General features: G+C 39.3%; 1 protein-coding gene across 1 annotated transcript in view; it reads right to left on the bottom strand.

Annotated features, from left to right (window-relative positions):
* Window positions 1-25526, bottom strand: part of LOC124555409 (RUN domain-containing protein 1) — a 177851-nt gene that overhangs the window by 82960 nt on the left and 69365 nt on the right. The window contains exons 6-7 of the mRNA XM_047129306.1: window positions 14921-15011; window positions 4141-4262 (exon numbers count right to left, since the gene is read on the bottom strand). Of these exons, the coding sequence (XP_046985262.1) occupies window positions 4141-4262; window positions 14921-15011 (213 nt within the window). The remainder of the gene's footprint in view (window positions 1-4140; window positions 4263-14920; window positions 15012-25526) is intronic.

The following is a 25526-nucleotide window of genomic DNA, read 5'->3' on the forward strand; positions in this document are numbered from 1 at the left end:
TGTCCCAACACCATTTCACTAGAACTGAAGTGGGTGTCCACTGCTGCTACTTAGCGGGAACCATATAAAACTCGAGAGTTTTCTCTTTCCAACAGTATGTTGTTCACTCACATATCTCAAATAACATAATAGTTATGATTTTTTTTAAAAATCAGATGATTCTTTTTTATACACCCTGTGTTACTTTAATGATGGTTTCGAACTTATGCTTAAAACACTGTCAAAATGAAACAGCAAAGACTAAGTTATAGGTACTTAGGTGTAGTGATATATCTTTCTTGACAAAAAATAGCAAAATAAAAATAAAAAATATCTGTAAAATAATTTAGATGAACTTTCATTCTCTTATTGCCTTGGAGAGCAAACATATTACCCAGGAAACCAAATGTGACCTTCTTAACAATATAAAACTTATTGAAATGTGGTATATCAAAATGTGGCCATGGTCACTATATCTGTAATCTCATTGTGCTGAATTCCAATATGCTGTGGTGCATAAAAATGATATCCTACAATCTCCTGTCTTTGCAGGCAAGAAAACTTGGGCAATTTGAAAGGCATTCTGGGAGTAAGAGGAGATCAATTTGTGGCCCACTTTTTGTCTTATTCACTCTGTTACCTAAAGGTCATATACTAATCAGCATCAGAGAATGAGAACACTTCCAATATGCATGTTTTAAGGATACCTTGTGGGAAGACAACAGACCAACCAAAGGAATCTTTTTACTTAGTCCTATCAGTGTAGACAACAGTGTAGCCCATCTGAAATAGGATTAAAAATAATTATTTAAAAACGTTCTGTATGATCATTTGTACTTTACTCCATTACACCACAAACTGGTCTGGGCCCCTTCATCATACAGTTATACAAAGACGACAAATAAAATTAAGAATTGTTATTTGGTCTACACAAAATGCCTGTTTCATTGTGATCTCCATTTAGCCCACAACTCATGGACAGTACACGAATATTTGCTCCAATAATGAGCAAACAGCAGTATACAACACAGGTGAATCTGAGACACAGAGCATGCTTTATGCATGACATACTACAAGAAACAGTCAGAAGGGGTGGTATAGGGAGAAGGATAAACGGTAAGGATGAGTGCAGAGGGAGCAAGCAGGATGCATTGAGGGTCTTTTCACTTCATTAATGTAGATATGAAAATCATCATTGTTTGAGGAGGATCATCAATGTGAGAGAAAAGTGCTCTGTTTAGAATTATTTAGAACCATTTCAGTTTTGTTCCTATTCTTCCTTCTAGCTTCTTTCACCAGCGATGTAACCGATACTGATGAAGGTGGCAGTTTATTGTTCCTTACAATGTGCAAAAGAATTAGAGGAACATGAGGTTGGGTGTCTGCCATACTCCACCGAGCAATAATTGAGGACTGGGTATGCTACCGAATTATACATTTATCTTTCACAAATTAAGCACACATCACAACATCATTACACTCTCGATCATTTACATACAGAGAACTGAAATGTCAAACAAGTGTCGAAAACAAAGAGGAAACAATCATTCATTCCATCATCCTGGTTGCTTTTCATTGGACTTCAAGAGCTTCAGTAATGTGTATTTACTCAGTGAGTGTTAATCACAGCCTCACACTTACGTGGCATGCTCCATATAAATCTGCAGGGTCACCCTGTGGTATCCATTCCCATTCTTCAATGAGAGCTCATGAGTGTTCTTGAAGAATCTGTTGTGGAGAAGGACAACCACAAACACATCTGTCAGGCATGTCCCACATGTGTATGATGGGGTTTAGGTCGGGACACATCACCAGCCATTCCATTTTTTCAATGTCCAGGCTTCACAAGACATCCCTGATGACAGCCATCACATAGGTACTGGCATTAGAAGTAATTCAGGGCCACCACTGTATGCAGCAGTGGTCCAACAGGATATGTTCAATGTACTGCTTGGTAGAGAGGCAGCCGTCGACAACAAAAAGATCTCTATGGTTGTCAACACTGAAGCCTCCCAACAACATCACAGAAATATTTGGCAGGTACTGCTCACCATGGGGCCCCATACACAAACATGGTCACTACCCTGCATCAGAGGATATCTGGATTCATTTCTGAATAACACGTTTCACCAGTGACAAAGTTACCAGTTGACATGTGAACGGCAGACCTGAAGGTGAGCTGCAAGATGTTGTCATATCAAGTGAAGCACTCAAACAGGATGTCTGGGTCATAAGGTCCTTTCTCATAAACTGTTCATTACAGTCTGATCAGGGACAGCAGCTCCAGCGGCCCTTCTGAGATCACTTTGCAGTGCTCTGGTGGTATCCATATGATGCCACACTGCAGAGATGACCAGAATCGGTCTTCATATGAAGTTGAAATGTGTTTCATTGATTCATGGGTATCGCATTGGATAACTGCCAGGCAGTACATTGAACAGATCCTGTTGGATCTTGTGGTGGCTGCTGCATACAATGGTAGCCCTGAATTACTTCTCATGCCAGGGCCTATGTGGCAGGTGTCAACAGGGATGTCTTGTCAAGCCTGGACATTCTTCCCTTTCACCATTTACAAACTGAACAGGGAGTTGCAGAAATGATGGTGATACCAGAAGTACTCTCCACCACGCAAACAGTAAGGTAGATTGTGGAATGTATATTTAGATAGAGAGAAACAAGTGTCCTTCAGATGTGACTGTTCCAATATGTTCTCCTCAGAGTCTTCTATGTTGTATACTACTACACATGACAGATGATCATAAATTGTGTCTTTCCATATGTGAAGAAGAAGAGGAAGAAGGAGGAAGAGGGAAGATTAACATAGACTTGATGTCAAGGTCATTCGTGACAGAGTGGATGCTCAGACTGAAGTAAGGTTGTAGAAGAAAATTGCATGTGTCCTTGTCAAAGTGTCCTACTTAGCATTTAACGTAAGTGATTTAGGCAAACCACAGAAAACCTAAATCCAGATGGCTGGGCAGGGATCTGAAGTGCAGTCCTCTTGAATAGAAGGCTGGTATCTTATCACTGCATCCCCTTCCCCCCTCCACCACATACAGAAATAGGAGAAGGTGATAAAAAGTTAAGGAAGTTCATTTTAATGTCAGTGAGGGTTTTTACTAATTAGCCTTAGGCACTTTGTAAGAGCATAGTTAAAAGGGCGATGACACGAAAATTAATGGACTCATCATAGCTGGTCATTACTTAAAGAAGAGGTTAACAATAATACCAGTTGTTTCGCCTGTTAAAATCTTACTAATTTGAGAAAAAAATGAAAAGCAATACATTTTGTTTTTAATTCAGTTCGTTGGACTTCAAATCTTTCTGTAAGCCATTCAATTAAGTTGAGAATGACTGTTCATTTGTATTCTGAAAGTACAGGCATAACTATAGGAATGAGCTTTAAACCAATAAAGTTCAGCACACAGAGCACCTCCAGTTTATTATAACTTCAATTTCTTCATTCCCACCTGCATATAAGAGAGACCAACTACTCTTCTGCTAAAACATTAAACATTACAGAAAACTATTGGATACTGATCAAAATAACAGCACAGAAAGGAAACTTCATGAAATGTAAGGAAGACTAGGGTTTAACGTCCTGCTGACATCTAGGTCATTACAGATGGAGCACAAACTTGGATTAAGGAAGGATGAGGAAAGAAACCAGCCATGCGTTTTTTTAAAAAAAACATCCTGGCATTCGCCTGGGCAAGTTAAAGAAATTGCAGAAAACCTAAATCAAGATGGCTGGCTGTGGATTTGAACCATCATCCTCCCAAATGCAATTCCAGTGTGCTAAACACTGTGTCACCTTCCTCAGTGAAACTTCTTGAAGACAGGATCAATTATGAAGATCTGGGCCAGCACACAAAATTAGTGTAAATTTAATATTCACAAAATTAGTGTACATTTAATATTCACTATCCAATCAAGGTGCAAGAAAAAAATTATTGTAATCTATTCCATACAAAATTACCTCTGAAGTTACTTAGCAACTGTACTCAGTTTATACTCAGTGTTGATATGTTCTATCCATGGATAAATGAACATCCTTAATAAGAAGAAGAAGAAGAAAAAAACAGTTTCAGTTCATAATTTAAACTGAATATTGACCATCATAAAAAATGAGTATGTATCATTGTACAATACATTACTTACATCATCCCTATTTCTAAAGTTATATTTCTTCTTGGATGAATACGAGGAATATTTCCCACAGTGAACAGGGCAATTATGTACGCATTCTTTATCACCTGTTGAAACTTCAGGAGTACCTTCACCTTAAAACAACAAGATAATAAAGTTGAGACACTTCCAGTAAAAGGTAATAGCACATCAGCAAATTAATGAATAGTAACACTAAAAAAAAAGAGATATCAGAAAGACAAGAACAATAATAAGTGCCCCAAGGCATTATTATAGCAACAGTCATAACCTTAAATGCATATTATAGAAACAAGATAAATTACATGACAATCTTACCAAAAAATGCAATTAAAATACACAAACAAAATTTTCACAACTAATAATGCAAGACCTGACTTTCTTTATTGGACAATGAAGCTAGAACTGCAAAAAAAGGTAAATTATTATTTAAAAATTTCAGATTCATAATATTTGCTACATGTAAAAATGATCTAATTACTTCATTCCTGACAGCCAATAATATAGTGTTTTATTTTTAAAGAAAAGACTAATAATTTCAATACGAGTCAAATGAAATCTTTGTCATTTCCAGTGTTCACAATATATCTGTTAATACATAATGAAATACATCAAGAAGTCTAGCCTTGAATTACCAGTTCATTGTTTTTACCACAGAATGTGCCCAGAAACCTTAGCCTAGACTTTTCCAATATTCTGCTCAGAAGTGAAATAGAATGTAAATGCCAAACAGCGATAGTATCTTCTGATAGGAAGAGAACACTCATCAGAATAAACTGTGGTACTGAAGAGTCATTTAATCCACATACTGTTTTCACAGCCATTAATTCCTGTTTTTGAAACAAATGCGATTATTTCTCCTTCGAATAACTTTTTAGCAATAAGATATATGCTTAAACATACCATACTTTTAGGGGTATGTGGAATTTCAAGTAATCCAAAATTTCTGCACTCCTGAATACTTCTGTGAGTAGGACTGCCATAGCATCAGATTTAATAACAATCTCTTCCTTATTAAAGATAGAAGTTGCCTATTCACAGACACTACAGAGTCCTCAGGATATGGTAACAAATAGGGCAACCACATCATTTTACAGGAGATGACCAACATCTACTCATGATTTTAAGGGAGATTTAACAAATATTTAATTAAAATAAATTTCAGCTGTACAACAAAAATTATTCATAAGTCTATTTTTTATAATCTTTTCAGGATCAAAATGCCTTACAACTAGAGGGGACATCTTTCTGTTTTTGTGGGTAAAGGAACAGGCTGCAACAGAAAAAAGCTGCTTGTTTACCTGGATCTTTCAAGACATCAATGAACTTCTTAATACTTTTTGAAGCTAAAATCTTTTTTGCAATTGCTTCTGCCTTAGTTTGACCATGTCATCATCTTAGCCAAATTAGAATCATGGAAAAATTCTTCATTAATTTATTTCCAAAATCCAAACTTCTCTAGCTTATAATGTATTTGATTGAATGAAAAAGTATTGCTAGCTTACTGGCAACATTTTTAATTGTCTTGCTGTCATTATCAAGATATTTGAGCAAATTGGGGGGATGCCTTCACTTCTGTTTCATTCCAATTATGAACTTCTACAAAAGAATATCGGCTGCAGTCAGAATTACCCCTGTGAACAATGCTGAAGTCACACTTACACATCACACACTAAGCTTCTGTCAGTCAATAATGTAACGAGTGTGTTTAAACATGAATGCCTCTATAATCTGTTCCCATGAGTCCTTGTTACTTCTTTGCGTTAATTATACCATAACTGCTGCTCAGTACAAGGCGAGCACATCTGTTGGTTGCCAATACTGACGAGAAACAAGTAAACATTCCCCTCCTACAACCCCTTTAGAAGCATAGGTTATGGCATTCATTCTCCACTCCTCAGATTGCCTTGATGAAAAGACTATGTCGACAACAGTATCAATTATTATACGAAAATGTTTTGTATGTTTTGAGATTTGTTGGTTAGGGATTTTAAACTATTGATAGCACTTTGCGGGATTAATATTCATAAAAGAGGTCAATGATTATATATACAGGAGAAAGAGGCAGTCAATAGTTGAGCTGGGAGGATTAAAGAAAAATTGCTATAATACCGGAGATGACGATAAAATCAGGAGAGCTGGTCACCCAAGAAACAACAGAAGTGTTTTCTAGGACAAATGACACTTATGTCTTGCAGTTGCATCATTCCTCCATTCTGAAAACTGCACATAATGAGAAACAAATACGTATTTGCAGTCCAAAGAATGAGCCATTTTGATTTTTTAATGATTATTTAAAACAACTTGAATAACACTAAGGTGATTACTATTACTGCTGGCCAAAACAACTAATTTTTGAATATATACACTCAAAGAAATGATTACTCTACAAATTCTTTTATCAATCAAAAATAATATTGCTCAAGAAAGCATAACATATCAGAATAAAAAAGTATTACAGTTCAAAAGACATATATTGAATGCCAATGTCTGCATCTGCAGTCACAAAATGGAAAAAAAACTTTAATGAATATATATTTTTAACTACATCAAGTGTGAATGAACATAATAATATTTTTAACTGTATAAAAATACTATTTCATCTCTATCTTACTTGTAAATACATAGTTTTTTGCTTATACTGTTAGGAAGCACATAAAACTAGTGATCTATGACTTCCTTAAATTGTACTTCACAACTTGCACCAAGCTTAAAAGCAACATTAGATTTACCACCACAGCTGTTATTGAGTTAACCTTATATCTACATATAGTTTTACGCAAAATGTCATAACCCAGCACACTTTTTCCTGTGTATTGTAAGCAGTATGTTTACTTTGAGAATGGTTATGTTTTACCATGACTTCCGAGAGGTGTGTGGAGATGATGTGCGACATGCAGAATTTGGTAAATATAGACTATCAAATTAAGGTCTCACATATTTGTGAATACATAATAACCAACTCAAAACCTAACACACTTGATGAGATAACAATTTATAGGCTATCCCAAGCTGTTTACGTTTAATGTCACCAGATGGTAGAGTTTTGTGAGAATTAGTTGCAAATAGCAGCTTTGGTAGTACATACAATGTCAGTTCTAGATTATATATGAATAGTATGTGGGATGTTTAGGCACAAAACATTCTGCCAGACAAAAGAACTGAAGCACTCAAAAGACACGGTCAGATATCGGTGTGGCTTAGTACACATACATACCATTGGTGGGTATTCAAATGAATAACGTTGCAATCTTCTGTGACAGGTAGAATGGTCACCAGAGTGAATTAGTTTTGTTCATGTTTAATGTTGTTACCAGGCCTGATAGGGTATATAAGGGGCAAAAACAGCATCAGATGTGCGATCACTGTGTAGGGCATGAAGATGTCGCATACGTATGTAAGGCAGCATTATCAGCACCTCACAGAGATTGAAAGGAGCCTCATTGTGGGTCTCTATTTGGCAAGCTGGCTGAATCATGCAACACCCAGATTTGTGGGGCATTTGGATGTGACAACAAACCAATGCTGGACTTCATCACAATGTGAGTGCAGGTATACTTGTCATCAAGGTTCCAGGAAGAAAGAAAGATTAGTGTTTAACATCCTGTCGATAATGAGGTCATTAGAGATGGAGCACAAGCTCAAATTGAGGAAGGATAAGGAAAGAAGTTGTTCGTGTCCTTGGAAAGGAACTGTCTCGGCATTTACCTTAAATGATTTAGGGAAATCAAGGAAAATCTGAATCAGGATGGCTGGGCATGGATTTTTGAACCTTTGTCCATTCAAATGCAAGTCTAGTGTGCTAACCACTGAGCTACCTTGCTCAGTGTCAGGGTTCCAGTTGACCACATCCAATCATCACAATGGAGGACTGCTGTATTGAGCTCCAAGCGCATTGTACCCCTTTCACATCTACATGTGCCATCCAAATACAGAATGTAACCTTCAATCAGAGACTAACACCAGCTGGACTAGGAAATTACTGTCCTACCATTAACACAAATGGACGCATTTGGAGTTAAGTCATGACCAGGAAACATGGACTGCTGCGGAATGGTGACACACTCTATTTGGCGATGTTGTGCAATACTGCACCATCATGGGTGTGGATGATGCTGACCTAAAGAGAGGTTGAATTCTTCCAATGTTTTGAAGAGTTACAACGGTGTTACTCCTGGTGAAATGGTGTAGTAAGTAGCAATAAGGTATGACTTCACTTCACAGCTGGTTGTGATTGAGGCAACTTTAAAAAGCACAATGGTACATCACAGACATCCTATGTCCTTGTGTGTTACTTCTCATGCAACAGTACTGTGGTGTCATTTTTCAACACGACAATGCTTGTCCACAAATGGCACGTTTCCATGAATTGTATGCGGGATGTTGAAGTACTCCAGAGGCCAGCAAGGTCCCCACGATGTATCCCATAAAACATGTATGGGACCAGCTCATACGTCAACTCTTTTCCAGTGCCAGTACCCATTTGTAACAGTTGAGGGCTACAACAGCTGTAGACAACTATAGGACACCCTTCCCAACCAAATCAGTGCATACATCCAGACCAGACAGGGCCCCACATCAACTGACAAGTGGGCTCATATTGCCAAGTTCTCTGTAAATTAGACACAATTTTGTAATCACTTAAATAACATCGGCATACCATCTCAGCCTGTGATGTCCATTTTGTTTCCTCTTTTCCTTCTGGGTGCATAATTTTTTCTGTCAGGCAGTGTCACTATTTTGATCCCAAAAACAACATGGGGATTAATGTCTTTATATAAATGAGGAAGAAGTTCTGTGCACCAATTCACTGTAAAAAGCACCTTTACTCACATTATGAAGAAAGAAACAAACTTTAGTTACACCACTGAAGCAGTACTTTAATTTCTCTAGTGCACACTTCATATGGAGTATTTCTACAACAAAATATGTTTTGCTGTCAGAGGTGTTGATAGAGTGATACATGTAGGCTGGAGTGCAGTAACTTTATATACTTCAGCTTCCTACACTCCTTCCTGGAGTTTGTTTGCATCCTCTTTTTCATGCTCATTTCCCATAGTGTGTCCTTTAAGCAGATGGTAGGAGCCTAGGCTCTACTGAGATTGTATCCTGAATCATGGTTGAATTAGATAGTTATTATGGGTTTAAAGGGACTAAACCACTTTGTTTGAGTCCCTGGATTAACAGGAAAATGATGCCAAAAGATATGAAACGAGATAAAGAGAATTGTCAGCTCCGAGGTCTATGATCGTGTTGTTGTGGTTGAAAGTGTACTTAACAGTAGCTTTAGCCAAAAATAGCTAAAATGAGATGCTCAGGTGCATCCTAACAGCTAAAATTGTAGCTGGTCACTGAAGAATGAACCAAGAAAGGTTATCATAGTCAGTACAATCACATAAATAACATCATATATCATCTCAGTTTTTACCCTCTACAGCTCCCTCTAACACCATAGAAGTTATTCCTTGATGTCAAAAAGTCCTATATCTTCTCCCTTCTTCTTGTCAGTGTTCTCCATGTATTTCAATACTCACCGATTCTGGGGAAAACAGACCTCATTTCTTATCTTATAGACATTTCATTTTGTTTGTTCCTTGAGTTGAAAAACTAAAATGGGATGAAAAATGAAGGCTGTACAGACTAGAGAGGTAGCTAGCTTCAATAAATAAAATACGGACACAAAAGTTTAAAAATGCATGGCAGAACATGGGGAGAAAGTAGCCTGAAGCCACTTAGGGCACATGGTCCGAAGAGAGGTACTATTTCCACAACCACCCTCAACAATACGGAATGTGGAGGTGCATTAAATTTTGTTATAAAATCCACGTTCCCTCAGGAAACATAGGACTTCAGTAACTACTGACCCATCTTCCGCAAGTATCTGAGGTATTGAGGTAGACAGATTAATTGTTCATCTCATATCAGTGAGCAGGACACACAATGCAAAAATACATGCAATCGTGAGATGACTACCACTGCTGCATTGAGAGGAGTCCTCTTTATGCAAAAGGAACTCTTAGATAAGTCTGATGTGGCCAACACACAGGTGACACAGTATGATGGCACCTTTCTGAGAGACCTGCTGACTGAGAAATATGCCACACCTTGGTGGTTCGCTTGATTGCTCTCAGCTTGATTAGGGTCATGATAGCCTGTCATTAAATATAACAGGTTTTCAAAATTTAATGTCACAGTTGCAATGTTAAGTCTGTGCCCAGTACGTTGAGTTCAAGTTTATTTCCTGAGGTTGCTTCCTTAGCTAATTTTTCAGTGAGTTCATTATTCTGGAATATCCACATGACTCAGTGTGCAGATGAATATTATAGTGATTCTAGAGCTATGAAAATCCACTAGTAAGTAGGTCCTGTATCTTAAGAGGCCAGAAAGTTTCTCAGGTAGCACTGAGATGTGCCTTGTACACAGTGCATGGAAGAATAATGAGCTTCATTCTGGCAGGTGTTTCTGCGTCAGGGAATTAGGATGGTAATTACTGCAGGCAGACACTGCATTGAAGTGTGCTGTGAAACATTCAGCGATGACTACAGGAGCAGTACAGATGTCGCAAATGAGGGAGATGCCAGAACCACTGTGGATGGTGGGTGGGTGCATGTGCAGCAGAGTTTAATCCATACTCGAGATGATGGGGTATGAGCAACCCATAGATGATACATACCATTCCCAACAATCTTGCACTCTCTTCTATATTAAAAACCATGCTTGTTCTTAAAGTATTTTGAATGCTATTAAATGTTCCATTGAGGTATGGCATTTGTGCTGCTGAAGTGACGTGTAACATTCTCTGATGGATGGAGCTATTTCATCAGACCACTGTGGCATCGGTATCTGTTGGGATGAGCCTGAAGAATAGGATATCATTGCTTCCACAGCATGTGTAATCGTGTTAATAGCATCTTATAGCATTCCTTTAATATCCTTCTCTTGACTGGTTTCAAAGGTCAGACTGAAGGTGAAAGTTTGCTATTTGGCTTTCCAAAGTAAGCTATGTGGTTCATTTTTCATTGATCGATGGGCAAGAAAGAGAGAGATAGGAAAATGACCATTGTCACAGAGGTCACCATGGATGGGCCATTGGATAAATTGTGAGATGGTAGGATTGCAGACTGTAATATCTTTGGCTAAGTCTGTTCCATGAGCCATATTGATATGTATGGCAGCTTCACTGTTGAGGAGGCAGGCTACAGTTCTGAAATTAACTGCTCTTTTACTTGGCCCGTGTTAGATGTGGTTTGTCTGCCCTGCAGACAATTACGAGCATTGAAGTCCCCCAACAGGAGGAACGGTAGAGGCAGCTGGTCTACTAAATCCGCAAGCATGTGATATGATGTAGATGTTTCTGGGGGTAGATAGACATTGCATACTGTTATTCCAGCTGACACACAGCCATGGCAACAAAATGGTTAGTGGGATCTACTCACTGAAAGTGTCACATCAAATGAGTGTGCATACTCCTGAAGATGCCTTATCAGCATTAATGTTATTTGCATAGTTTTGTGATTTTTAATAGTAGTGTGTCAGATTTCTGAGAACTGTCTCTCCTGAAATGGCATGCCAACTGCAGAGTAAGTACCTAATAACCGACAGAGTTTGGACAGGTGACAATGGTAGCTACTACAGTTCCACTGAAGAAACATAATATTTCCCAGCTGCCTGGACTATTTTTCCTTTACATACCAGATTGAAATGTTCACATTATGAGGAATGGAATGGAATTAAATGTCCTACCACTCTATCTTTCCATTAGTCTCAAATGGGCTGACAGAATGATTTGTTCACATTTTCAAAGTTCAACTGTTAAAAGCCTTTGGGTCTGCTAAATAAGCTTTAGTATTTAAACACCTTCCAAGCTTCTTACAGGTCCACACCTGTTAATAGTCTAAGATCAGTGAAGCATCATCATGAAGCAGACACAGCATGGCAGAACAGTAGCGGTGCCAGGTGGTGGTGGAGTTTTTTTCTGTTCCCAAATGCCCCCCCCCCCCCTACCCCCAGCTTCCTGCTACTGTGCCGGGCAGCGTTTTCCTGCTGCCACCTAGTCCCTGCACACTCCACCAGACAGTACTCTTCCGTCCCCCCCCCCCCCCTCCCCAAAGTATACCCTGCTACACCTCCCCTTTCCACCTTTCCACTTTTCCACACTCCACTCTGGACTGCTGCTGCTGCTGTTCAACGAGGGAGTTGCATTCTGGCTGTAGTGGCTGGGGATAGCAGCCTGCTTGTGTAAATGTATGTGTGCTTTCTTTTCTGAAGAAGGCTTTGGCTGAAAGTTTAATGTGTAACTGTCTTTTCATTGTCCTTGTCTGCAACTCAACATGTCATCTTTACGGTGAGTCGCAATCTATCCTTTTCATAATATTGTTCTTATAAAACTGCAATCTTCTCATTATGATGGTAAATGTAAATGTTCCACATATGGTGATGGCATCAAACATGAATATATATTTACTGACATGTATCAACCATTGAGAAGTGCTGTATCATGAAATCCCAAGATTCTATTGCAACATATTTTCCTTTCATGCTCATAAAGTGTAATTACATAAAAGACTTTAAAATATTACATAACACAAATCAAGTGTTTATTTGTGCTGCAGGATCAAGAATCTGTTTAATGAAGGATATGATTGAACTTTATTTGCAGTATTGTTCTATACTTGTCTATGTTACATGAAAATATTTGTGCAACCTAAATGTCAGGAAATTTTCCTATTCTTTTTAACATTTCTCTGATCAAGGTAGCATTACAGTACTTGCAGCAAAACCATAAATGAACAGTGTTTATGTGTTTGCCCCCTTCAACAATAAACAGACCCTGTACACACTCACCCAACGTGGAGTTTTGACTAGCCATAACCAACAGCATTTAGATCAAGTCCTCTCAATTATATTATTTCATTAAGACTGTTCTACTAAGAAAGCAATAACATGGAGCATATCTAATTTCACAAAAAATGTTGATGTGTAGTTATAAATATTTTCTTCGTAATAAATGTCATAAGAAAAACTGATTTGTAATTTATATGGTCCTACAGAAAATTATCACTAAGTGATTGCTGACTGTACACGGACACAAATTTAATTACATGTAATATCCAACACAGGTAGGTAATGAACTTGTACTAGCTTATTGTTATGTAATATTTAAAGACTGAAGATATTCTAACAAACATATCTCAGAGCAGCATTCATCAGAAGTAAAACTTCTGCCTGGCAAATCTCAAGGTGGTATGATAGGACCACTATTGTTCATGATATAAATAAATGACCTGGCAGACAACATCTGTTGCTCTGGGGGGCTGTTCGCATATGACACACATGTTTACATAATGTTTCGAAATTCACACCAAATACATACTTGCAGGTGACCCTGAATGTAAATAAATGTAATGTGCATTATGAAACTGAAGGATCCAAAATATTTTGATTACATGATCTACAGTCACTGGAATCAGTCAACATTGTCAAGCATTCAACAGTCTCTCTCCACAGAAATTTAACAACCACGTACAAACCAGTCATGGGGAAGGCAGACGCCAGGCTCAGATTTACTGGTAGACTACTACAGAAGCATAATTAACACATGAAGAAACTTGCTTACACAATCCTCATTCAACCAGTTCTAGAGTATTGTCTGACTGTCTAGCATCCTTATGAATTTGGATTGAAGGAAGTATATACAAGAATCACAGGAAAAATATACATTTCATCATGGGTATATTTGGTCAGTGTGAAAGTGTCACAGATTTGCTCAACAAGCTGCAGTAGGAGATGCTACAAATAAGGAGTTAATATCATGATGACCCTTGTTCACAAAATTCCGAGACACTGTGCTGCAAAATGAGTCAACAAACATATATCTAATGTAATAACCACAATGAAGAGTGTTGACAATCTTACTTTCTGTCAACCATCCACAAATGGAATAGTCTTTCTGTCAACCATCCACAAATGGAATAGGGTAAACTGTTTCTAGTACTGTGTCTACCCAGTGCCAAACACTTCGGTGGCCCGTAGAGTGCAGATGAAGATGTACAGGTGACTGACATGTTTACCAAGTATGGCTGTTGTTTTAAGATAAAAAAGTTTAGGCAGTTCTCATAGTGTGATATTAGACTTCATTTTCAAAGTATCACGAAAGTAGGCCTCATCAAACATCCCTGCAAAGCAATGTAGTGGTTGACTAAGTGCTGTTCCTTGTCAGGAAAACACTTAATGATGAAAGTTTTTGCATAGAATTTCTGTAAAGTTTTCCAGCCAATATTCACAAATAACTCACAAAGTATTAACAAAGATGCACTTCTATATCAACTGATTAAGGAGCTGCAGTTATTTGTAGGAAATGCCAACAGTGAAGCAGCAGAGAAAATGCTAAGTTCATCTACAGGATAACGTCTACTTTATGTACACTTTCACAGTCTACTTGCAATTTGAGAAAGTTACATACAAAGTCATTTAGCAACTCTAGTGTGGAAACAAGCTACAAGCAAGTCTTGTACGCAGACACCAAACTTAAGATTTCTGCTTGGACGATTAACAACTTTGCACAGACATTTACTTCTTTAGGTTCATATTATTCATGTTTCAAAACTGCTTGACAGCACTGTCTTATCAACAGATTTACAATGCTACTGCTAGTATTAATAATCAAATTAATTTTCTCCACTTTCTAGTATAATTTTTTTACTATCATGTTAACAAAAGTATTTATAAAATGCTGAACACTTTAAAATCTGTGCAAAGCAACTGAGTGTTATACCTTGAAGAAATTCAATGAATCGCTCCAAGTCTGAAATCTGTGTTTTCAGTTGCATTACCAAATTTTCCTTCATCTTCAGTGGGTTAATAAGCTATAAAAGAAAATAAAACACGTGTTAGTTGCATGCTTAGATCTCAAACAAATCTGGCATGACTTACAATACACAGTTAAAGATTAATACAGACACAATTTAAGACAAAAGAGGAGTGATTTTTTTCTGAATTGCTGAGACAATACATTCAGAGCAAGCCTAGTGAACACAGAGAGAAAGAAAGAAAGAGAGAGAGAGAGAGAGAGAGAGAGAGAGAGAGAGAGAGAGAGAGAGAAAGGGGGGAGAGAGGGAGAGAGGGAGAGAGGGAGAGAGGGAGAGAGGGAGAGAGAGAGAGAGAGAGAGGAGATGATGATGATGATGATGATGATGATGATGAACTACATGGTCATCAGCACCCGTACATAGTCCCAATTTTTTCACAGTCCAATTTATCCACTGTCACGAATGATGATGATGAAGACAACACAAACACGCGGTCTCCCTGGGTAGAGAAAACCTCCAACCCAGCCAGGAATTGAACCCGAGACCCCGTGAGCCAGAGGCAGCAACGCTAGTCACTAGACCGTGAGCTGCGGATAAGAGAGAGAGAGGGGGGGGTGTTCAAAACCTTAAGCTTTGGAATTGAAATTGTTACTACATCATAAGGCTGCAACAAATTAAAAGTTATAAACTTGGATACCAATTGTGCTGCAATTTCACATTTTTCAGTCCTCTTCCAATTCCTCTTGTTTCAGTATTTTGGGGGGTGTAAGTTTCTCTTCTAACTTAAATAATATTAATCTGGAATTAGTTACTTAATACATTATCTATACGTAAAATAAGGGAAAGGCAACCACTCACATCGGGATGACTGATATGTGGGGCATAGAAACATGTAACAGGAAACATTATTCACACAAGTGTTCAATATCTTGATCTTTTTATAGAAGAAGAACGAGAGCTTAAAAGCTAGTGTGAATATTGTTTCCTGTTATGTGATTGTATGCTCCACACATCAGTCCACTATAGGTGAGTAGTTGCCTTTCCCTGGTTTTATGTATTGCTCCAGCCAGGAATTTCCATTAGGTATTTATATACATTGTCTGTGTTAAGTTAATCCATTATATGATAACCCTTTCCAAAGGACTTACTGATTAAGGGCCACAATATGAGTTAATAAGCATTAATATAAGAGAGAAAGACATGGCAGTTTTCATGCTAATATGACAGACATTGAGTATGGCCTATATTCACACAAACCCCAAATGTATTTTGCACCAGATACCATTAATCACCCATTTCTTAAGAGATATAATGAATATTGCTTTGAGACAAATTTAAAAAAAATTTAAATTATTTCCAGACTTCAAAATATAAATATTACAGAATTGCTTGTTGAATATTCCATGTCTAGTTTATATAAATGAAAGTAGACAAAATTTCTGGAAGCTATTACAGGGTCCACAGTTGTCGACGCAAAAATTCATCCACAAATTTATGCCCATGTTGAGTTAAAGTAACAGAAATACAAGTCACGTACTTCTTGAATAGATAAAATTTATGTTTGCAGAGAAGTTTAAGATTCAGTTTACAGTAAACGTCACTGAATATCTCCTAGAGATATATATGATGATAAGCAAATGTTATAAAAATCAGAGGGTGGTAGGAAATAGAAAAAAAGTTAAAAAGGGGAAAGAATTATCTTAATGGATAGCAATGCTCTATATTAGGCATATGTTCATGTGTATACAGTCCACTCACAAACTAGTTATTTTCTACCAAGCACCAACAATAAGTTATCATTAACAAATTAATAAAGCTGGATTTAAACACCATTCCACACACACTGACACCCAACACCAATAAAAACATACATGCAACAGAACTTTATTTGTCTTCAGCTGAAATTTCAGCTGCGATAAACACAATTTTCAACCAAGCATTCAGTCCCTTGACAGAAAAACATCAAATCATTGTTGAAACTAATTAAGAGTTTCTACCACTATTTTGAAACCACATACATTCATCTTTGTACCAAGATTATCAATGCATACTAGTATAGTAGCCCTCAAAGTGGAGAGAGCCTATTCAGTTCCCGATGGCAGAAGAAATTTTCATCGTCGCTATGCGCCTATACAGTTCCTAACCACCAATGTACACACATGCATTCGACTGTTGCCTGATAAACCTTGGCATAACTTTTTCTGAACTACGTATACACAACAAGGCCTTTAGGAGTCTTGTTGAAAATCTGTAAGAATTAGTGGACTGAGGCACGAGGACTGAAACCTTGGCAGCAGCATCATGCCCTGCATTTCTATCCACGAATGGAAGAAATGGTTGTCATGTTACTGAAAAGGTGTAGATTATTAATAGATTTTATGAAGTACAGGAAAGCCTGCAGTCCAGACTTCATTATTTAAGTCCACTTTTACAATATTTTAATAGAGCATACACACATGTTGTGTTTGAAGGAACTGCCGCGAGACAAAAGTAGTGGCCCCCAAGAGTATGCAATGAGGTATGGAATGGAGGTTGTTCTATATGTCCCTTTAGCTACCTTTATTTCCTTGAGGTCTACAGATTTAAACATCTTCATGTTTGCAGGTCTTGCTGAATCATACATAACAGATCCAAAGTCAAGACAAGATGTGATATATGCTTACCAGAATTGCAAGAGACCTGCCATAACTGTTCCCATAATTTCTTTGTTTTGTTTTCTTTTAGGGCACAAAAACAACTAGGATCATATGCACCCATGTCAGAACAGTGGAACACGAAGACAAAGAGAGGAGTTAAAAACAACTTCATGTTAATCTCCATCGACAGAGGAGAAGACAGCTAAAAACTGGGATGTGGAGAAAGGTCTATGAAATACACCATAGAGAAACAGAGGTCCTGAATTAAAAATTTATTGGCCTTTGTCACACTGCTATGACGGATAAAAAGTAAAATGTGGTCGATAGCCCACGCATCGTTCACTAAAACGGCCAATAACTCCGACGGCAAACACACACGAGAACGTAAGTGGTAAAAAAAAGGGCATTCGGTCAGGAAATGACAGACTGTCAGAGGTTGAGCACAATGAGCACAAAGTGGTGGGGGAGCACCATTTAACAAATGGCAATGGCTAACAATAAACAGTGCCTGATATGTAACCCATCTAAAATAATCTCCTCACAGTGAGAGGGCCAAGAGGAGGTCATCCAACCCGCTGGGAGAGGCTTAATAACCCAGAACTTGTTCGCATGACAGGGAACCAGAGGTGATGGCAAAGTAACACCACCTACTGACTGGTGGCAACACAGAGATGATCAGAGGGAATGTAAGAATTAGTGGACTCAGGCACAAGGACTGCAACCTTGGCAGCAGCATCAACAGCCTCGTTGCCCGTCAGACCAACGTGACTAGGAACCCACATAGACATCACAGTGGCTCCATCAAGAGTGAACAAGTGGCAGCTTTCCTGAACCCGTTGCATTAAGGGATGGGCAGTGTATAGCACACAGAGGCTTTGAAGGGCAATCAGAGAGTCAGAGCAGATGACACAATTGAAAAGCCTATGTTGCCGAATGCACTGTGTGGCCTGATACAGGGTGAAGAGCTCTGCTGTAAATACTGAGCAATGTTCCAGAAACTGATACCAAAAATCATCGCTGCCAATGACGAAGGCACACCTGACACCATGGTCAGTCTGAGAGCCATCAGTGTACACAAAGGTACCATCGTGAAGTTCCATGCGGAGGTCGTGAAACTGAAGGTGATAGAGCGAGGCTGCAGTAGTGTCCTTAGGAAGTGAATGAAGCCAAGATGAACACAGGGTGCCATACGTAGCCAAGGTAGTGAAGGGTTCACACCCACCAGAAAAGTTGCAGGTAGCCTGAATTTAAGCTGCCGGAGCAAGAGCCAAAAGCGAACTCTAGGAAGTAACAGAGAAGAGAGATGTGTCATCAAAGAAGAGGCACAGGGCGGATGGCCACACATGGCAGACAATCGGCTAGGATATCTGCTGAGGAGAAAGTCACAATGGTAGGACAGCAGTAGTTTGGCAGCTTCTGCATACAGACCCTCAACTGGGCTAGTGTAAAAGGCACCAGTGGCCAAACGGATGCCATGAGGGTGGAAAGTATTGAGACGGCATAAGAGGGACATATGTGCCAACGCATAAACACAACACCCATAGCCTAGTTTCGAACGGGCAAGGGACCAGTACAAATAAAGGAGGGTGGTTCGATCTGCTCCCTAGGAAGTACCACTGATGACATGTAGGATACTGAGGAACCGCATACAGTGGGCTGCCAGGTAAGACATGTGGGAGGACCAAGAAAGTTTTCTATCGAGCATGAGCCCTAGGAATTTCATAGTTTCAATTAACAGAAGAGCAACAGGCCCAAGATGTAAAGACAGTGGAAGAAACCAATTGTGCCGCCAAAAATTCATACAAATGGTTTTGTCTGTGGAAGATTGAAAGCTACTGTTGATGCTCCACGAGTGAAGGTGATCAAGACATTGCTAAAGACACCACTCCATGAGACAAGTTCACGGAGAACTATAATACGCGGCAAAATTGTCAATGAAAAGGGAGCCTGAGATGCCTGGTGGGAGACAGCCCATTATAGGGTTAATGGTGAAAGCAAAGAGGATAACACTCAGAAGGGAATCCTGAGGTAGACCGTTTTCTTGGATAAAGGTGTCCGACAAGGCAGAACTCACACATACCCTGAAAACTCAGTCTTTTAAAAATTCTTGAAGGAAATTAGGCATGCAGCATCTAGAGTGTACAGAGGATATCAGTACTCCAGCAGCTGTTGCAGGCAGAGAATACCAGTACTCCAGCAGGTGTTGTAGGCTTTCTCCAAATTGAAAAACATGGCCACAGTCTGGTATTTACACAGAAAACAATTCATGACATGGGATGAGATAGTCAACTGCAGAATGTCATGCTTGGAACCCACACTGTACAGTGGTTAGTATATGGTGCAACTCAAACCACCATACCAGCCAGGCATGAATCATACGTTCCATCACCTTGCAAACACATCTGGTGAGAGAAATGGGGCATTAGCTAGAAGGAAGGTGTTCATCCTTACTGGGCTTAGGTATGGGTATGACAGTGTGTTCACACCAGTGTCTGGGAAACGTGTCCTCTGCCCAGATGCGGTTGTACGTACGAAGCAGAAAGTGCTTGCCCACAAGAGACAGGGGCTGAAACATCTGAATGTGAACATCGTCTGGCCCTGGGGCAGAGCATCGGGATGAAGTGAGAGCACGATCTAGCTCCCTCATAGTAAAGGTAGCATTGTAGCACTCACAATGCTAAGAAGAGATGGCTAGTGCCCAAGTTCCTCTGCTCGTTTCCAATGGAGAAAGGCAGGGTGACAGTGGGAGGAGCTCGAAAAGTCCAAAAAATGGCGGCCCAAGGTGTTGGACATAGCAATAAGGTCCACTACGACATTGTCTGCTACTGTCAGGCTGGAAATTGGGGAATGGATCTTGGCCCCAGAGAGCTGTCGGAAGTTGGCCCACACGATGGGAGAGGGAGTGGAGCTGTTAAAAGAACTACTGAATGAAATCCAGCTAGCTTTTCTGCTATCCCGAAGAATGCGATGACATTGAGCATGCAACTGTTTGTAATGGATGCAGTTTGCCATGATAGGATGACATTTAAAACATGTAGAGCCTGTCTCCGTGTCATGGCATACCTCAGTCCACCAAGGGACTGGGACACGGCGTGGAAAAGAGGAAGCGTGAGGAATGGAACATTCTATAGTGCTAAGGATAATTTGTAAGATATTCTACCTGGTCATCACAACTGGGTAAATGTTGTCATCAAAGGTTGCCATGTAGGAGTAAAGTCTCCAGTAGGCCATAGTAAACTGCCATTTGGGTGTGCACGTAGGTGGGGTAGGAGTCCGCAAATGGATAGCACATGGGAAATGGTCGCTTGAGTATGTGTCAGAGAGAACGGACCACTCGAGACAATGGGCAAGCTGGGTAGTATAGAAGAATATATGTAAATGGGAATAGGTGTGCATGGAGTCTGAAAGGGATGTGTGTGCTCCTGTGTTAAGGCAGACAAGATTAAGTTGATTGAGAAGGTCAGCTAAAAGGGCACCTCTCGGTCAGGTTCTGCGAGAACCCCAAAGGGGATGGTGTGCATCAAGGTCACTGAGCAGCAGAAAGGGGTTAGGTAGCTGCCCAATAAACTGGAGGAAGTCTGCCCTGCTGACATCAAATGACAGAGGGATGTACATGGTAGAAAGGTAAAAGGTCAAGTCAGGAAGGAAAAGGTGAACTGCAACAGCTTGAAGGTAGGTATTCAGGGAGATGGGGTGACTATGAACATGATCCCGTATGAGCAGCATGTCTCCTTCATTTTGAGAGCTTGAGTGACTTACACATTGTCATAGAAGCAGATATCCTCAGAGTAGTGAAGCAATTTAAATCACTCAATAACAGCAAGTCTCCTGCTCCAGGCTGTATACCAATTACAATCCTTTCAGAGTATGCTGATACAACAGCACTGCACTTAACAATCATATACAACTGCTCGCTTGACAAAAGATCTGTACCCAAAGCCTGGAAAGTCGCACAGGTCACACCAATATTTACGAAAGTGTAGTAGGAGTAATCCACTGAGTTACAGGCCCATATCATTAACATTAATATGCAGCAGGATTCTGGAACAAATTGTGTGTTCAAACATTACGAATTACCCTGAACAGAATGGTCTATTGACACACAGTCAACACGGATTTAGAACACATTGTTCTTGTGAAACACAACTAGCTCTTTACACACATGAAGTGTTGAGTGCTATTGACAAGGGATTTCAAATTGATTCCATACTTCTAGATTCCCAAAAAGCTTTTGACACTGTACTACTCAAGTGGCTTCTGGTGAAATTGCATGCTTATGGAAAATTGTCTCAGTTATGTGATTGGATTCGTGATTTCCTGCCAGAGAGGTGGTAATTGACGGAAAGTCATCGAGTAAAACAGGAGTGATTTCTGGCGTTCCCCAAGATAGTGATATAGGCTTTCTGCTGTTCCTTATCTATATAAATGATTTAGGAGACAATCTCAGCAGCTGTCTTAGATTGTTTGCAGATGATGATGATGTTTATCATCTAGTAAACTCACCAGAAGAACAAAACAAATTGCAAAATGATTTAGAAAACATATGTGATGCTGCGAAAATTAGCAACTGACCCTAAATAATGAGAAGTGCGAGGTCATCCACATGAGTACTAAAAGGAATCCGTTAAACTTCGGTTACACAACAAATCAGTCTAATTTAAAGGCCATAAAGTCAACTAAAAATCTAGGAATTACAATTGTGAACAATTTGAACTGGGAATAACACATACAAAGTGTAGTGGGGAAGGTAGACCAAAGACTGTGTTTTATCAGCAGAACATTTAGAAAATATAACAGATCTACTAAAGAGAATGCCTACACTATGCTTGTCCATCCACTTTTCGAGTACTTCTGCATGGTCTGGGATCCTTACCAGATAGAATTAACGGAGTACATAGAGAAAGTTCAATGAAGAGCAGCAACTTTTGTATTATCGTGAAATAGGGGAGAGAGTGTCATGGACATGATACAGGATTTGGGATGGACACCATTAAAATGCAGACATTTGTCGCTGCGATGGAATCTTCTCACAAAATTTCAATCACCAACTTTCTCCTCTGAATACGAAAATATTTTGTTGACGCCAACTTACATAGGGAGAAATGCTCATCATAATAAAATAAGGGGAATCAGAGCTTGTATGGAATGATATAGGTGTTTGTTTTTTCTGCCTGTTGTTTGAGAGTGGAATAATAGAGAATCACTGTGAAGGTGGTTTGATGAACCCTCTGACAGGCACATAAGTTTGATTTGCAGAGTATCCATGTAGATGTAGATGCCTCAACATTAGGCATTCACTCCATTATTTTCATCACCTGATTTCTTCCCTTCACAACCGAGAAAGGTGGCGCAGTGGTTAGACACTGGACTCCCATTCGGGAGGACGACAGTTCAATCCCGCGTCCGGCCATCCTGATTTAGGTTTTGCGTGATTTCCCTAATTCGCTCCAGGCAAATGCCGGGATGGTTCCTTTCAAAGGGCACGGCCGACTTCCTTCCCTAATCTGATGAGACCGATGACCTCGTTGTCTGGTCTCCTTCCCCAAAAAAAACATCATCATCTTCCCTTCACGAAAAACTGGATACTGCCTCATCCACCCTGAGTAGTTTATGCATGTATGAGGTCAATTTACAGAATTTAGAGTTATGTCAGTGAAGTTATGAATCAAGGTTTTAAATTTTAGTTGAAATGTTTTAAGAAATACATGACTGGCTAAAAGGCTTGCAATGCTGTTTACTAACAGTAGTATTGTTTGAATGGAGATCACTCCTGGCATTCATTTCTCCAGTACTTGGTCTATGAAATTGGAACAATAGTGACCAGCAACTGAGCAAATGCATGATAGAGTTCGCCACGGAAACTTTCTTATCTTACCAGTAGACCTTTGTACTCTTCCATTTTTAAGAGGAGGTTGCAGATGAGTGCAATGAGAGAATTATTTTCAACTACTTGTTCATCTTTATTTCTTTGTAGCTCATGACAATAATCAAAGTTGCTTTTGTGTCACCAACGGACTACAATAATCATTGCCAAGTTTGGCAGTTTCATAAACATCTTCATATCCCCTTCCAAAACCTACCGGGAAACGGGACATCAGCCACAGTCAACACTTAAGACAGGTGCACCAAAGTAAGTCACTGTTTTATTTGAAAATAATTAGTTAATAGTATTCTCACATAATCAGAACTGAACTTTCAACCTGCAGCAAAGTGTACACTATTACTATACTTATGCTAAAAATGTCTGTCAGGCTAGAGCTTTAACCAGAACTTTTAGCTTTGGTGGGAAGTGGAACTACCAACTGAGCCACCCACATCATATTTTGTGGCATGTAATGACACTTGCATGAGGCCATGCACAGTACTTGGATGATCCAGTTGATGGAGACTTATTCACGAAAGACAAAGATCAAAACTTAAGTCCAGGTCAGGCACACACATTTAATCTGTGAGGAAGTTCAATTTTATTTTTCTTTCTACATTTCCAAATATGAAATTACAGATTGAGTCTCATCTTCCATACATTGTACCTTTATCTTATGTAAAACAAGGGAAAGGCAACCACTCATCTACAGCAGACAGATGTGCAGAGCATAGAAACACACAGTGGGAAAAACTATTCACAATCACTTTTGAGCTCTTGTTCTTTGTAGTAAAAGTATACAATTCACACAAACAACCACACAGATGTATATGTCTGCATCATGCTCCCATGGCTACGGAGAGGCTGATAATTGATTACCAATTATTGAAAGCTGTTGGCTGAACTGTAGGGGGTGGGGAGGGGAAAGGAGAAACCCAAGAGGGGGTAGTGGGAAAGAGACATGACTTTCAACAGATGACTCAGCAGCTGAACAATATGAAATGAGTACCAAGGGTAGAGAATAAAAATGAGGGAGGGAGAGAGAGAGAGAGAGAGAGAGAGAGAGAGAGAGAGAGAGAGAGAGAGAGAAATGCCAGCAGGGGAGAGAAGAAGAGTGGTGGGAGAAGGTAGTACATGATCTTGATGGGAAAGCAGTGGTGTGCATAGAATAGAGAAGAGAAAAAGTAAGATGAGTCAGTGGGAAACAGCTAAGCGGACATTGGTGGAGGCTTGTCCACAGAAGGCAAAGATCATAACTTAAGAGCAAGAGCTCAAAAGCAAGTCTGAACAGTGTTTCCTGTAACAGGTTTCTATGCTACACACATCAGTTCGCTATGGGTGAGTGGTTGCCTTTCCTTCATTTTATGCATTGCTCAATCCAGGAATTTCAATTATTGTCCTCTCTCTTCCTCTCCATACCTCTCTCCTTTGACTGTATTTCTTTACTTATCTACAGTACCTGCCATTAAAATGCACACCAGGCACTATCTGTTGTGCAATATAAATGCCCACCGCTTTAATGGCCCATCAAATGAAATAGTGTCATACTACAACTGCCTGCTCTCACAGTGACGGGCCCTATTTGAATATTTAATTTTAGTGGTGTTTTAAACATACACCCCATTACCACCCCACAAAGCAAACCAATACACCCCACTACCGAGTCCTGCCCAACCTGGCTGTTAGGCAATTGCACATGTTTATTTACAATAGTGCATGTTTTTTACTGCCACGAGTCAGTTTGCAATCGAATATATTTATTTTCGAGCATGCTTGCTACTCCCTGCTTCTTTAAAACATTTTCTCACCTTTCCTTTAACTTCCTACATAGCTCTCTATATAGTACCTAACATTTACATCTGTTGTAATGCCTTGACCATGAGTTTTCACTTTCTTACTTTCAACCTTTTTTTTTTCCAGTCACTCCTTTTTTTTTCTTTCAACCATCCAGCCACAAATCCCTACACATTCTACCTTCACCAATTCCGAAAATTCTACTTTGCCTTTGTAAAACTTCAATCACACATCCTTTATCTGAAATTCTGTCTGACCCTCACCAATATGGTCCTTTGT

This window comes from Schistocerca americana, chromosome X, assembly GCF_021461395.2.
Source record: "Schistocerca americana isolate TAMUIC-IGC-003095 chromosome X, iqSchAmer2.1, whole genome shotgun sequence".
Taxonomy (NCBI): domain Eukaryota; kingdom Metazoa; phylum Arthropoda; class Insecta; order Orthoptera; family Acrididae; genus Schistocerca; species Schistocerca americana.